This window comes from Fusarium mangiferae (genome assembly GCF_900044065.1).
Source record: "Fusarium mangiferae strain MRC7560 genome assembly, contig: FMAN_scaffold001, whole genome shotgun sequence".
In the NCBI taxonomy this organism is placed as follows: domain Eukaryota; kingdom Fungi; phylum Ascomycota; class Sordariomycetes; order Hypocreales; family Nectriaceae; genus Fusarium; species Fusarium mangiferae.
Window position 1 is genome coordinate 2030137 of NW_024573921.1, and position 14158 is coordinate 2044294.

Sequence of the window (14158 nt, forward strand, 5' to 3'; positions counted from 1 at the left end):
CCCCCCCAATCTTGACACGACACCAGTGGCCACCACATCAGAACGCCCGCGAAAAGATAGGATAATTCCCTAGCGCCTTGCCGTATGTGGTACGATCCTTTGAGCTTTGGCCCAGGAATCAGGTCGTTTCCGAGTTCGAACCATCTTCTTATCTCCGTTGGATCCAAAGCCTGTTCTCCCTTTATCGCTAAGACTCCAATCTACATGCTATATATATGGCACTACCCCGCCACCCTTTGGCTCCGCGGAGATTCACATTTCAACGCTCCAAACACCACCACGGCCTTATCTCTCAACCGACTGGGTGCTAGTCAATGCCCCTGGACAAAAGCCACCCTACAGCGGCTCGGGGATCGCAGTAATTAGCCTCGTCCCTTATCGCGGCTCTTGTCTGATCGCCCTGCTGCAGCCCGTCACACCTGGCAGACCTGGCACCCCTGACCAATGGCATGTTGGATATTTGACCACGGACGACCACCTTATCGTAGGTGAGCAGCTTGGCTTGCAGCTAGGAGCTCCCCAGGCTAGCACGTCGTAGTAGCTTCGGTACATGACCGCCAGTCTGGACGCCTGATGATGATGCTGTAGCAGGCCTTATCTCGCCATGCCATGCCATGCCCACGCGAGGACGCGTCTTGTCTGCCGACCTGCATTCTTTGAGACAGGACATGGAACCCCAAGTCAGAAAGCACATGCAAATCAGTTCCTACCATTCGTCTGAATCGTTATCTCTGCCGGTTAATTCAGCTCCGAAAATTGGCTGCCCTTTCTCGCTCGCTTGACTGATTACCAACGCCTCGACACTTAAGGTTATCTATCCAGGAGCTGTCAGGGGCTCATGGTTTGTTTCTCTAAAACACCAAAATATTTCTCGGGAGCTTCACATTAAAACCTCTGAATATATATAATTGCAGAGCAAGTGTTCCGCCAAAAACGATCGTTACCGTTGGGAGGCTACCACGTTATCAACTTATCGGCCACTGAGACTCTGTAACACTGCATTTCAACGGGCCGCTTTTAGCCCCCGTCATCAGCCCAGTTCTTATCGGATTAACGAGGAATCGTTTGCAGAAATCTGGTTTGAGCATCTCCGGGCCTCCGGATTATCACTGGCTTGTTCGCTCACCACAGTCTCATTGAGACAGCAAAGCCAGATAGACCTCTTATCGACTCGAATTCCCACAAAAAAGATCTAGGAAATCCGGAGATACAGTTTTCGATATTCTTGTCAATCTGGGGTCGTGGAGTATACGATATTCTCTTTCTATATATCTTCTAAGCATTGTCCATTTCCAAAAAAGATATTCACCAAGCTCAGCATCGACAAGCAACTCAGGGACAAAGGGAAGCCTCTTAGCTCTCACAAATTCTTTCATCCGTTCTCAAGAGAGTCAAATTAGTTGTCTTGACATTTCCCAATCTCATCGATTAGCTTGCTCAAGATGGGTTTTCAAATCACCCACCTGTGGAAGGCCCCTGAGGTCAACCCCATCAGCCGAAAAGCACGAAGTGTGCCTATGCTCAACCCTATCGACATGTATGGTCGAGTATTCTCTTTCTCATGGCTCGGTTTTATGCTTGCTTTCTGGGCATGGTGAGTCTCAAAAATCCAAATGTTGGCAATTTGATAATCTGACTGAGATTTCAGGTACACCTTTCCACCCCTGTTGACTGTCACTATCAAACAAGATCTTCATCTTACACCGGCTCAAATCGCAAACTCCAACATCGTATCTCTATCTGCTACTTTCTTCCTTCGATTCTTGACCGGCCCTCTTTGCGATCTCTATGGACCTCGACGTGTATTTGCCTACTTGATCCTCCTCGGCTGCTTTCCCATTGGCCTCGCACCGCTTGTCAACAGCGCCACTGGCTTATATATCTCTCGATTCTTCATTGGCATCCTAGGTGCAACCTTCGTGCCTTGCCAGGTTTGGTGCACTGGTTTCTTCGACAAGAATGTTGTCGGCACTGCCAATGCCCTTGCTGGTGGCTGGGGTAATGCAGGTGGTGGAATGTAAGTGAACACCCTCTCATGGCACTTCAAGCCTTTCGATATGTAAAAATTGCCAAGGAAAGAGTCTAACTATCTGCATAGCACTTACTTTATCATGCCTGCCGTCTTCGACTCACTAGTAGCTCATCAGGGCATGTCCCCTTCCAAGGCATGGAGGGTTACCTTCATTGTCCCCTTGATCTGCCTGGTCGTCTGCGGTCTCGGAATGCTGTTCCTTTGCCCCGACAGCCCTATCGGATCGTGGGAGGACCAGGCTATGCTCGTCAAAAAGAACATGGAGGCTCATGGAATGTCTAGCTCTGGTGACGTGACCCCCATCGGTACACCTGACCGCTGCGGTTCAGATGAGGAGAAGAACCCCGGTGAGGAGAGGGATGTCAAGGTTGGCGACCACGAGCACCCTATCTCGCGCAACGAGGCCATTGAGTTCGCTCGAGGCGAGGTCATTGTCAAGCCAACTCTTCATGAAGCCCTCCATGTCTGCTACTCTCCCCAGACCATCTTCCACGTGGCGACCTATGCATGCTCCTTCGGTGGCGAGCTTGCTATCAACGCTATCCTGAGCTCCTACTTCAAGAAGAACTTCCCCCACCTCGACCAGACCAAGGCCAGCAACTACGCCGCTATCTTTGGTTTCCTCAACTTCGTCAACCGACCTCTTGGTGGAGTCATTGCCGACATCATCTACAACAAGTGCGGACGCAACCTCTGGCTCAAGAAGGCCTGGATCGTCGCTTGCGGTGTGCTGACTGGAGCTCTTCTCATTGTCATTGGAAAGGTCAACCCTTCTGAAGCCAATGGTGGTGATATTGGTACCTTGGTTGGCCTCATCGTGGTCATGGCCATCTTCATCGAGGCTGGCAACGGTGCTAACTTTGCTCTCGTACCTCACGTTCACCCCTCTGCCAACGGTATCCTCTCAGGCCTGACCGGTGGTGGTGGTAACATTGGTGGTGTCATGTTTGCTGTTGTCTTCCGCTTCATGCACGGCGGTAATGACTACGCCATGGGTCTCTGGGTCATTGGTATCATTACCATTGCCTTGAACTTGGCGGTTTGCTGGATCCCTCCTCTGCCCAAGGGCCAGATTGGCGGCCACTAAGTGCAGAGTTGCAGCATTGGAAAAGTGAAAAAATTGCGAATGGGATAGACGAGTGTTTTATGAGCTTGTTAACTGGTTTACACGGCGAGCGGGCGCGTACTGGAATTGGTCACGATCTGGGAATGGTTAAACTATCGTTGGGATAGAAGGAATTGGTATGGAACAGCTAGGATATCCCGCCGCATCAGGCTCGATGCGAGATTTATTTCATGAATATTACTGGATTATAAATGAATAAGTTTCTTCGAAGTCGTGTGTTTTCGACGTGATTCTTATCGTGTTTAGAGCCAAGTGCACATATTCTATGGGCCCAATCTCCCATTATTCTCATTAAGCTGTACAGCGTCATTCATCATGATCACTGTGATGATACTTGCATGACCCGTGACCCTTTTTTGACAGCCGGCGATCAATTGACATCCTCTTTAACCAAGACCATATGACGTGCGCAATGAAACATTCGATGGTCCTGTCGATCAGTAGCCATAAACGCCGCGCCCGTTTGACAGAGAGACAAGAGGCGCGCTACAGTTGCACAGGGCGGAAAACGGGCTTTTTTATGTCTCTCCATTGAGGAGTTGTGAGACGGGACACGAATATGAGACCTGCGTACGCAATCAACTACACGCCGAGTTTTTACATGTCGCCGTTACTGGATCAACATGACAACGAGACTTGGTAAGTGTTTCTTATAAATAGGTCTCCATTGCCATGATTCTCACACGATGGAATTGTCTTGTCGTGCTTGGAAGTGGGAAATACCATCAAGTGGCCTTTTATGTCGACGCAGCTTTAGTTGTATGACGACAAACCTGTACCCCCTGCACCAATTCTCAGCAAGGGCCCCATCCCAAGCATTTGATCAACAGGGAGGGTTAACAACAAAACAAACACCATGAGTCTATCTTTAGTTACCGTCTCACAGCATCTGCATTCCAGTCAGAGGTCGGTGGCATGAGGCTTCAAGCTCATGCCAAGGCCGCCACTCCCGGTGACGGTTGAAACGGACATGACGGCTTTGCAATGCCTAAACATTCCTGTCAGCTGTAGGGCCTCATTAATAGGTGGGCGTGTAGATAACATATGATTGCGACGAGACGACGTCAGGGAACTAATGGGCCAACTCGTCTCAACTTTCTTATGTACGCGATTAGAAGGGAACCTGGCAAGACAAGGACATGCAGACAAGCAAGTCCAAAACAGAGAAGAATAGACAGATGATTTGCTTCCTCTCTCTATACGGAGTACATAGAACCTGATCTGCAATGTAGGTTAGATTAGCCAGTACCGCCCTAAATGCATATGCAGCCAAGGTTTCATCCCGGTAGTTTCATCCTGCGAAAATCTTCATGTCAATACGAGCAAACTAGGTGGCAACTACATCACTCATCGCAGTTCAACGCAGCTTGAAGTACATTTCAGTGTTGAAAGAAATGGGTATTGTAGCAATAACACTAGTCGACAGGAATCTCTTGGGAAAACAAAAGCTGGGTCATATGTCTATTAGACGTAGCGGCGGAGGAACACATGGCAGCTACATCAGGGGAACTTGATCAAGACAAATAACCCAAGTGGGTTTTATAGTTTTTCCTCAATACATTAACAATCCAGAAAACCTTCCAACTCGTAGATACCAACAAAAGAAGCAACGTATGTGCGCAACAAAGGCCTGATATACCCAGACTGCTCCATACCTGAAGAAACGAGAAACCCTCTAAAATGCAGTCATGAAGTCATGACGCCACGCAGGAACCAAAGATTAAATTGGTGCGCGGCCTCGCTTACAGAGCGAAAGCGGCCATGACGAGACCAGCAACCACGGCAATGGGAGCGCCGAAGCGGGCAGCACCAGAGACGGGGACGGGAGTAGGGGTGGGCTGGCCGTAGACGGGAGGCTTGCCAGCGGGCTGAGTAGGAACAACAGGAGGCTGGGCAGGGTGGGTGTAGACGGGAGGGTTGGGAGTAGTGCCGTTGTGGGCAGGGGGAGCAGGAGGAGCAGGGTAGTGAGTCTTGACAACGGGGACAAAGGTGGTGGGAGAACCAGCAGTGTTGTTGCAAGGGACGGTGACGGTCTCGGAAACAGCAACGACGGTGGTCTCAGGGACGGGGTAAGCGGGCTTGGTAGGCTTGGGGGCGACGGAGGAGGGGACCTCGTAGTCGTTCTTGGTCTGAGAGGGCTTCTCCTCGGACTTCTTGCCACCCTCAATCTTGAAGGGGAAAGAGTACTGGAAAACCTCGGGGTTGCTCTCGAGCTTCAGGACGAGACCGTAGACGTTCTCGGTTCCGAGGGTGGAGTCAATGGCCCAGCTGTAGGAAGCAGCGTCGTTGTCAATGCCAGCTGAAGGGTTGGTTAGTGAAACTGATCGAATATCTGGCTGTCTCCCGCTTCTACTCACTGGCAATGGTCTTGATGGGGACCTGGGTGTTCTGGGTAGCACCACCGATGAGAGAGATGGAGATCTTCTCGCCGGAGTACTTGGGCTTGGCCTGCCAGGTGATGTCGAGGGTGGTGCCAGCGGAGACCTCCTCCCAGTTGGTGGGAGTGAGAACGGGGTCGAAGTCGGCGACCTGGGCGAGGGCCTTAGCGGCGAAGGCCATGAGGGCAGCGGCGGAGATGGTGAACTGCATCTTGAAGGCTGGATTTAGGAATTACGGTATATAGTAATTGTATCGAAGGAAAAGAGAGACGGGGTTGGATAATAAGAAGCTGTAAAGCAACCTAAAATTATTAAGTATAAAAAAGAGTGTGGTAGGCTGAAAGCCGAAAAGAGTGACTGGTATGAAGGTGGTGGTGAAGAGAGAGAGAAAAAACAAGAAGAAGCAGAGGATCAAGCTGGGGTTTTGTGATAAATGCCAGAGGGGGACTGGGAGTGCTACCAAACCACGACAGGGGTGGGCATTCACGGTACGTACCCCTAAGACATCTTCCAGAGTTCCCAGGTTGGGCTAACCCCTGCGGGACCATTGAGCGCCGAGGGGGGCGCTAGTGCAGGTACCATGCTGGGCTCTCCACCGGGATGGCCTTTGTGTGCCTGAGATATCCACCACACCTCCCAGCCCAGCCCGTGCCTTACAGGGACTTAGCTGCACCTGGCTGTTCCTGCGTCGGCGCTTATAGCGCACCTAGCTTAGCACGACGACATCGACAAATTCAGGGCACAGAAGGCAACCACAGCACAACACAGCACAGCCAATATTTGGGGGCCTCCCCACAAAACACTGTAGGTCGGTGAAGGCGCGTGTTCAACGGCTAGCGGAACTAGTCCAGGGGCAGGCTCTAAAGTCGGCGCGACAGGGCACTGAATCTCAAGACTCACAGACAATGCGGCTCGCTAATTGGCAGTGTTTGTCAATGCACCCCTGAGCAGCCTCTCTTACTGCGCACCAGTCACAGAAACTGTACTGAAATCCTTTGGAAGCGAATGTCGATGATCCTTCTCCCACAGGTCTCTGGATAGTCCAGTCCAGACCGATCACGGTTAGCAGTTCATCTACCACAAGAACTAGTCAGGGGAATCCTCCAATGGATTGCCATAATGATACGCCATTGAGTTGTCCCATGGACACCCGTCACAGAATGTCCGTGGTTTATTCCCCCTGGTGACCGATTGCGAATCTGGATCTGGAGCAATCTCTGCTAACATGTCTCTGGCCGTGCCATGCCATGTCTTGTGTGTTCCGTCTTCCCGTCTCAATCGCTAATAGGTATGCGGACCCTATCTTTAGAGGGCCCTGCTGTGGACTGTGTGAACAGATCGGATCATGAGGCCGAGATAATACCTGGGATCAGCATTGCTGTATGAGATATTTGCTGTGCTTGTACTCCGTACTGCAGCAAATGCATCCGCGCACCTGCTCCTGTAGGCAAACATCCCCTTGTCATCATTCGTCCGAAAAGATGGGATGTAATTAAACTCGAGTGGGTGAGTTTCTGTCGATTGGCTACAGGCTGGGGCGCACATGTCGGCGATTCGGAGACCCCTGCTTGGCATTGAATTGGGCCGCCTGTTGGTTCTCTTCCAACTCCTTTCCGGTCGCTGACGGACACTGACTGATCTTTTTCTTGCCGACTCATGACCCATGCTCACTCAATGCTCATCGAGACCTCTTTCTAACAAGATTACCTAGGATTTCCAACTCCAGGGTCTCAGGGGTGCTAAGCCGGTTTCCGGGCCTGATCGCCGTGCCCCGAGATGATATGGCTATTCTTGTCTCTAGTTATCGTCGCTTGCAGGCGTGGCAATCGAGACTCTTTTCAGTGCATTCGCTTGCTGTCTTTCTTGTCTTGCTGCCCTGCATTCCAGCTCTTGGCGGGTTTGGGACAGCATCTGTGCTTTTTCCCTGCTTTTTCTTGTGCGACAGTTTACGTCAGCGTCAAAACCGTCTTGCAACGTCGGAAGCAAAATACTGGTAGGGTAGACAATTGAACCCGACAGGGCAGGGACAAGATTCTATCCGAAACATGCGTTCTGTCTGCGGATGATATGTAATACTGTTGCCAGAAATTCTATGGAATCTCTTGGCCCCGGTATAGAGTTGCAGATGAAACGCCCCAGCTAAACTCTGAGCCGGGTTGGCAACGGCTCTGTTTCCACAGCCTGCTATACTGGACAACTTACCGAATGGGGGAGTGCCCGAAAAGGTTCAGCGGATGAGTTAGAGTTCCGTATAAGCTCCTATGTCAAACTCTACTCTAGTATTCATCAAGCTTGATGCTGGTTGATATCTCAATGCAGCTAATAGAACAATTTGCCATACTGCCATAGGCTAACAGTAAGATTTGAGTAGTCTGCCACACCAAATAGTTTCTATGGCCTTTCTTTCAATCGATTGGGTTTGCTGAAGAAACAATCTTGTACAGGCCCTGTGTAGCCGCTGTGGCTCTTGTAGGGCTGCTTATTCCTTTGCTGGCTTGGCATGGACCTCCTCTTGATAGGTATCAAATAGGCGAGTTCGGCGCACAACGACTCCAGTGACTAACAAGAGCCTGTTGATAGTATACCCAAACCCACGATACTACGTGGTATGTGCTGCTTGACGATCGTTTGTGACGTTAAAGTCAAAGGAAATTGAACCGTTGAAACGATCACGGGGCATTATGGCACCATTTCCGATCTGCCGGCCTTGCTGTTGGCGATGGTTCACGGAGTAATTTAACTGCTCGGCTCGAGCACACGACCAAGTCAGCAACTACCAACAGGTCTCTGCATGAGAAACAAACATGCCCTAAAGACAGGATGATTAATTCATCTATGCGAGGTCGCTTCGATGAGAGTTCCACAGCCGAGTCACAACTCAGACGCAGCTTTCTCACCCAGTGATTTCAGTCACTCCAGCCGCTTCAAGCTCAAATAATCCCCTCATGGCCAAAGCGTTTCTGGCCCCCATGAAGAATATGGGTCAACTCATCTGCTGGCCCCTTGTGCAAGGACCCTCGCCCACTCCGCTTCGATAATGCGCTGACGCCAGAACACTTTGACTGTTGGTGTTGGCTCCATCCACCAATAGAACCGATAGCTACGCCGCATCTAATCTGCGATACTCCTGGAAGCTTTGCCTCGAAAATGGACGGTGAGTCCCAATTCAGCAGGCACGAGAATGACGTGCTCTAAGAGGTGTGTGCTGAAGATTACATTATGGAAGCCTTGCGAGCTGCAGGTCTAGGTAAGTTACAACAGTCTGTTAGGGTTGAAGAACAAATCGGAGAGTCAAAGATACACCCCGATCTCTTAGAAAACCACTGAACCACCTATCAACATCTCAACACACAATGTCAACTAAATGCAATTAAATCAAGCAATTTTCAGCGAATCAAATGCAGACGCCAGAACCGCACTTGGTCAAACGGTTGGCAGAACGGCTTTGACTCCAGACAGCCACAGCTGAGGAGTAGTGCTGGCGACATCCATACCTTAGGTTACCTCACCTTATTAGCGTCACCCCCACTCCAAGTCACTACAGACGGTACATATGCTTAACGCTTAATAGCAGCTCCCTAAAGTATCTTGGCTAACGGAGGTTTACTTACGCCACATTGCACTATTCTTGCTAAATATCACCAGCAGTTTGGGTAACTTTACTGGCACGTTTCCAGAAATTGTCCCGACTGGTGGCCAAGACCTAAGATTGCTTAGATCGAGATGCCCAGAGCGCCTCTGTACGATCAGATCGATGTTTTCGATATTGAAGAAGCCTTGACGTGAGAATGAAAAGCTCGAAATACGCGGAATGGTCGACCTAAGCCACCGGAATGTTGGCAAGTCTATGAGTAACTGTCTCGCGGCCATGTCGGTCGCGGAATGTCTGATAACCTGGCTGCTTGGCATGGATTTGCACTCAGGTTACGAAACTGACACACAAGGGATGGCTTCAACAGAGACAACGCTGGGAATAAGCAAAAGGGCCACGATGGTCCCCAATCGCTAGTCTCAGCCGCGACAATATATTAGTCCTGAATCAGCTCGAATGTAATTCATGCCGGAGGCAGAGTAGCCCACTATTGTAAGACCAGATCCTACTATTTCCAAGATTGAGTCAAAACAAACAAAAGGGGACACTTCAGAGACGCCACGGGTAACCTTTCTCATGGTAAACGGCGCGGCACGCGATCAATAGCCTGAATTGAAGTTTGAACCGAAAGTAGTGGCTGCAGATTCAATATCCCCCTTTCACAGAAACCAAGATCTGACCAATGCATCCCAACATCGAGACTCTTGACCGCCTCCAATAGCATGCAAAAATTTACATCCTGGCACTCTTATTGCCTATACAGTCGCCGGCAGCTGCAGCTGAACTGGTCTAGACACTGCGCTCCATCCATGGCAATAAAGGGGTTCAGCACTCGATTCAGCACGGCACAATGGAAAATACACCGGAATGTCGCAGATTGGGCGCCGTGGCTGAACTACCGGACGCCCTCTCGCCCCGGCCTTAGAGACGACGATGGAAAGCTTCTTTCTAACCGTGCCAACGAGGTTATCATCTCTTACTATATCGCCAAGGTATTATCAGACAATCAGGGTCTACCTGACATGGATGCTAGGGAAGCCAATGAACCTGGAGATCTTAATTCTGGATGGGAAAAAATATCAGGCAAAGGCCTAGGTAAATTGGTTTAAACTTCGGGGTCTCTTGACTCTTTCTGATGAGTTTATTTTGACAATCTCCTCCACAGTCTTGAAGTTTGTTACTCCCTGAGGCCAGGGGCATCCTGAAGCTTCCACTGTCAGCGCCCCAACTGCTAAACTTTACCCCCAAACTTGAGTCTTGAATCAGTGGAGGGCATCGGTTGCCTCAATGACATCAACTGCCGAAAACATGCCTCTCTGTGATTGGGTTCCCCGGAGATGAGAACCTCAGAGCTGCCCAAGTTGGAAGTTGATTGCTTCACTCCACAAACCAAATGAATCCCTTCCCCCCCCATTTCCCCAAACTAATGGTAGTTTCCGGATCTTCAGGAGTGGCTTTTCGGGCTGACCAATAACAGCTTATCAGTTAATTGCACTCCTTGAATCACTGACGGTATAATTTTAGGAAGTGCAATTTAATGCAATGCTACCTTCAAAGTTTGATCAATACTCATTTTATGCGCCGACTCGAGTAAGATTAGTCCCTATTTTTAGTTGCATTAATCTTGTGTTCTTTGTTTCGTTCTTTGTCACATTTGTTTGTGCATTCATTGGGTGACGTCTCTCAGCCTCGTGCCCCACCTCCAGACATTCCATCTCACTCGAGCGCCAAACTCGTCAGCCTTGTCACGACTACCTTCCACCCTTGACCTGGCATCATTAAAGAATCAGCCGCATTTTCACGTTGCAATGGCCTCTGAAGACGATCGCCCCAGTGATTCGCCCCGGAATAAGCGTCGCAAAACGAGCGGCGACTCTTCCCCTCCTTACGCGCCGCGACGCGACGTCGAAGACAACGACCGATCGCCTAGACAGTCTCGCCAACTATCGATACGAGACAATCGCCGCAATAGCAGGACTATCAGCCCAAGTCCTGGCGAAGATGGTGCTGGACACAAATATTACGAAAGACGTCGTACATCACGATCGAGATCACGGTCGAGGTCACGGTCCCTCTCTAGTATAGACTCCCGTAGACACTCGCGCTCGCGATCCCGAGTAACAACACGATCACATTCACCCCGCTCTTCACGCTCACGCTCACGCTCGCAACTGTCCTTTCGTCGCTCCCGAACAGACTCCCTCTCCGCGCGGGGAGCTGAACCAACCCCTCCTCCAGAACCTTTCAAGCCCAACTATCGTGCCCGCCTTGCTCTTCATGGTCACACCAAGGCCGTCTCCCAGGTCCGAATATCACCTAATGGAAAATTCATCGCCTCTGCATCGGCGGATGCTACTGTCAAGATATGGGACGCAACAACAGGCGAACACATGGATACACTAGTTGGGCATATGGCAGGAGTGAGCTGTATTGCTTGGACACCGGATAGCAACACCATCGCAAGTGGCTCAGACGACAAAGCCATTCGTTTATGGGATCGCGTTACAGGCCGGCCAAAAACCACAACTCGAAAATCGGTAGCCGGTCAAGAAATGGGGCCGTTGAAAGGCCATCACAACTATATTCACTGTTTGGCATTCTCGCCAAAGGGCAACATCCTTGCAAGTGGTTCATACGACGAGGCTGTGTTTCTGTGGGACGTACGAGCGGGTAGGCTGATGCGAAGTTTGCCTGCGCATAGTGATCCCGTCAGTGGGGTTGACTTTTCTCGAGATGGCACGCTGGTCGTCAGTTGCTCGACAGATGGTTTGATGTATGGACTCTCGGATCTTCAGCTGGTTCATTTTGCTAACAAGTATATAGTCGTATCTGGGATACATCAACAGGCCAGTGCTTACGCACACTTGTTCATGAAGACAATCCGGCTGTCGCCAACGTTTGCTTCTCCCCTAACGGGCGCTTCGTCCTGGCTTTCAACCTCGACAACTGCATTCGCCTATGGGATTATGTTTCTGGTACCGTCAAGAAGACATATCAAGGCCACCGCAACGAGAAGTTCGCTGTGGGTGGCTGTTTTGGAGTTCTGGACGGGGCTCCTTTCATCGCATCTGCTAGCGAGGATGGCAGCGTCGTCATGTGGGACGTAGGATCAAAGACGGTCTTACAAAGAGTGGAGGGTCACAAGGGCGTGTGCTTCTGGGTGGATGTCCATGGAGAGACGATGGTGACCGGAGGGCAGGATAATACAGTCAAGGTTTATCGACACATCAGAGATAACAATAAGGTGAACGGTGATACTGGGGAAAAGGATAAGGAGCCACAAGCGGAGGGATTACCAGCGCTAGAAGACGTGGCTATGGAAGGGATATGAAAGATGCCATGGAATAACGTCAGCGCAGGCCGTTACATATACCGTGAAATTAGTATAAGCTATTCCGAGGATTTCGAATCTTGAGACACGTTTTGGATCACTTCTCTGAATTGGTTCTACACTGAGTTCACCTAAACCCTCAGAGCAAGCAAGTTTTAACTTGCACGAAGCGCCTCAAAACTTTTAGTCGCAATTCTTGGATGTCCGTCCAGCCATGCTTCATGTCTCCATATCAAGAATTCCCAGAACCCAGCCGCCCTAACGAAACTGAACATCGACGTTGTGAGCACCGACGCGTTTGCCTTCGTGATAGAGGGTAAAGTCTACAGTCCCATCCTCGCAGGTCATCTCAACTTCGTACCTGAGTTCGTGGTAGACCTTTCCCAGAGGGTTGGTCCATGTTGGAAGAGATTCGAGGCTGATGTTGCGGGTCCAGTGGATCTCACATAGTTTCTCCACGGCCTGTCCGGAAGACTTGGGGGGAGGGAACTCAGAGCAGATGTAAATGGTCGTAGAGACATGTCCAATGTGATGAGAGTATAGTTGACAGTAGTTATGTCGGACTGGCTTCTTAGTCAACATATTGTCGCCCTATCACTATAGTCAGAATATCAATCTATCAAGTGACGCCATGTTGCCTACCTCCCGCAGAAACCATTTCATCTGGTTCGTAGCATACCACTCCTAACGATCTTCCGACCAATATTTGTCAGATTGCCGATGCTTCTGGGGATCAAACTTGGTCATGAACATTACTCCATAGCTGTTTCGAGCTACCCGTACGCCTACTGTCACACCCAGGGTTGCTGAGAGGCCGTGGTTTGTAATGCCGTGGACTACAGCACCGCGGCAGATAGCCGACCATCTATTTTCAATGGTCAGAACATTTCCACAAACCCCTTGAGATTACTTACGGCTTGTTCCCGCGCGACTGTAGAACTGTGCTCTCAGAAAAGGCAGAACGAAGCTTGTTGTACAGGTAGGAGCTACGACCGAAGCCACCGACAAGAATGATGTACTATTTGTGTCAGCTTGCTGCAGTTCTGCCTGGGTTATCATTATTATTTTTTACCTTTGCTGGCTTCCCAAGCTTTGACTTAACAGCCTGGGCTTGCTGGCGTACAAGGCCCTCGATCCTGTCGACGATAGGGGTGTATGCAGACAGAATGTCGCTTCTGTAAGGAGATGAGGAAATATTCGAAACAAGAACTTGTCCCTAGTATAACTTACGAGCTGAGTTCAAGCGTCTTTCGCCGTTTGAGCTTTCCGCTGGAGCTCGTGGCATTGCAACTGTCAGGAAGGTCTACGACCCAGTCCCTGTTCTGATTAGAGAATTGAGACTTAATTCCATGCTCCCAACACTCGTTCAAGAATTTCTTCTCCTCAGCAGAGGTGACGCTGTCCCATGATCCAGGTGTGAGCTTTCTTTTGATGAGTTCCAGGAACTGTTCGTCGAGAAACACGCCTCCGCAGAGCCCCCCTAAGAGATGAGCTGATGTCTGTGTTGTTTTGTATTTTGTATGAGAACTTACCGTCGCCTTTGACACACTCCTTCACCACAAATGGAGAGGTTGACTCAATTTGATAGCTGATCAAGTCCTGCAGCATATTAGAATATTAGGCAGCTTAGGACAGGTCTTATCGAGCTTACAACCGTTCCTCCTCCAGCATCACAAATGACCATCGTATCCCCAATCTG

General features: G+C 50.1%; 3 protein-coding genes across 3 annotated transcripts; 2 read left to right on the forward strand and 1 right to left on the reverse strand.

Moving 5' to 3' along the window:
• Nucleotides 1–1442: 1442 nt before the first annotated feature.
• Nucleotides 1443–3119, forward strand: FMAN_01162 (putative nitrate transport protein crnA; the record flags this gene model as incomplete). The annotated part of the gene is made up of 3 exons (XM_041831664.1): nucleotides 1443–1594; nucleotides 1649–2017; nucleotides 2099–3119. 3 exons carry the CDS (start codon nucleotides 1443–1445, stop codon nucleotides 3117–3119), a joined length of 1542 nt encoding a protein of 513 aa, XP_041676499.1.
• Nucleotides 3120–4900: 1781 nt separating this feature from the next.
• Nucleotides 4901–5747, reverse strand: FMAN_01163 (uncharacterized protein; the record flags this gene model as incomplete). The annotated part of the gene is made up of 2 exons (XM_041831675.1): nucleotides 4901–5457; nucleotides 5516–5747. The coding sequence occupies 2 exons, from the start codon at nucleotides 5745–5747 to the stop codon at nucleotides 4901–4903; spliced, it is 789 nt and encodes a 262-aa protein (XP_041676500.1).
• A 5189-nt stretch (nucleotides 5748–10936) lies between these two features.
• FMAN_01164 (uncharacterized protein) lies at nucleotides 10937–12459 on the forward strand (the record flags this gene model as incomplete). The annotated part of the gene is made up of 2 exons (XM_041831686.1): nucleotides 10937–11901; nucleotides 11952–12459. The coding sequence occupies 2 exons, from the start codon at nucleotides 10937–10939 to the stop codon at nucleotides 12457–12459; spliced, it is 1473 nt and encodes a 490-aa protein (XP_041676501.1).
• Nucleotides 12460–14158: the final 1699 nt, after the last annotated feature.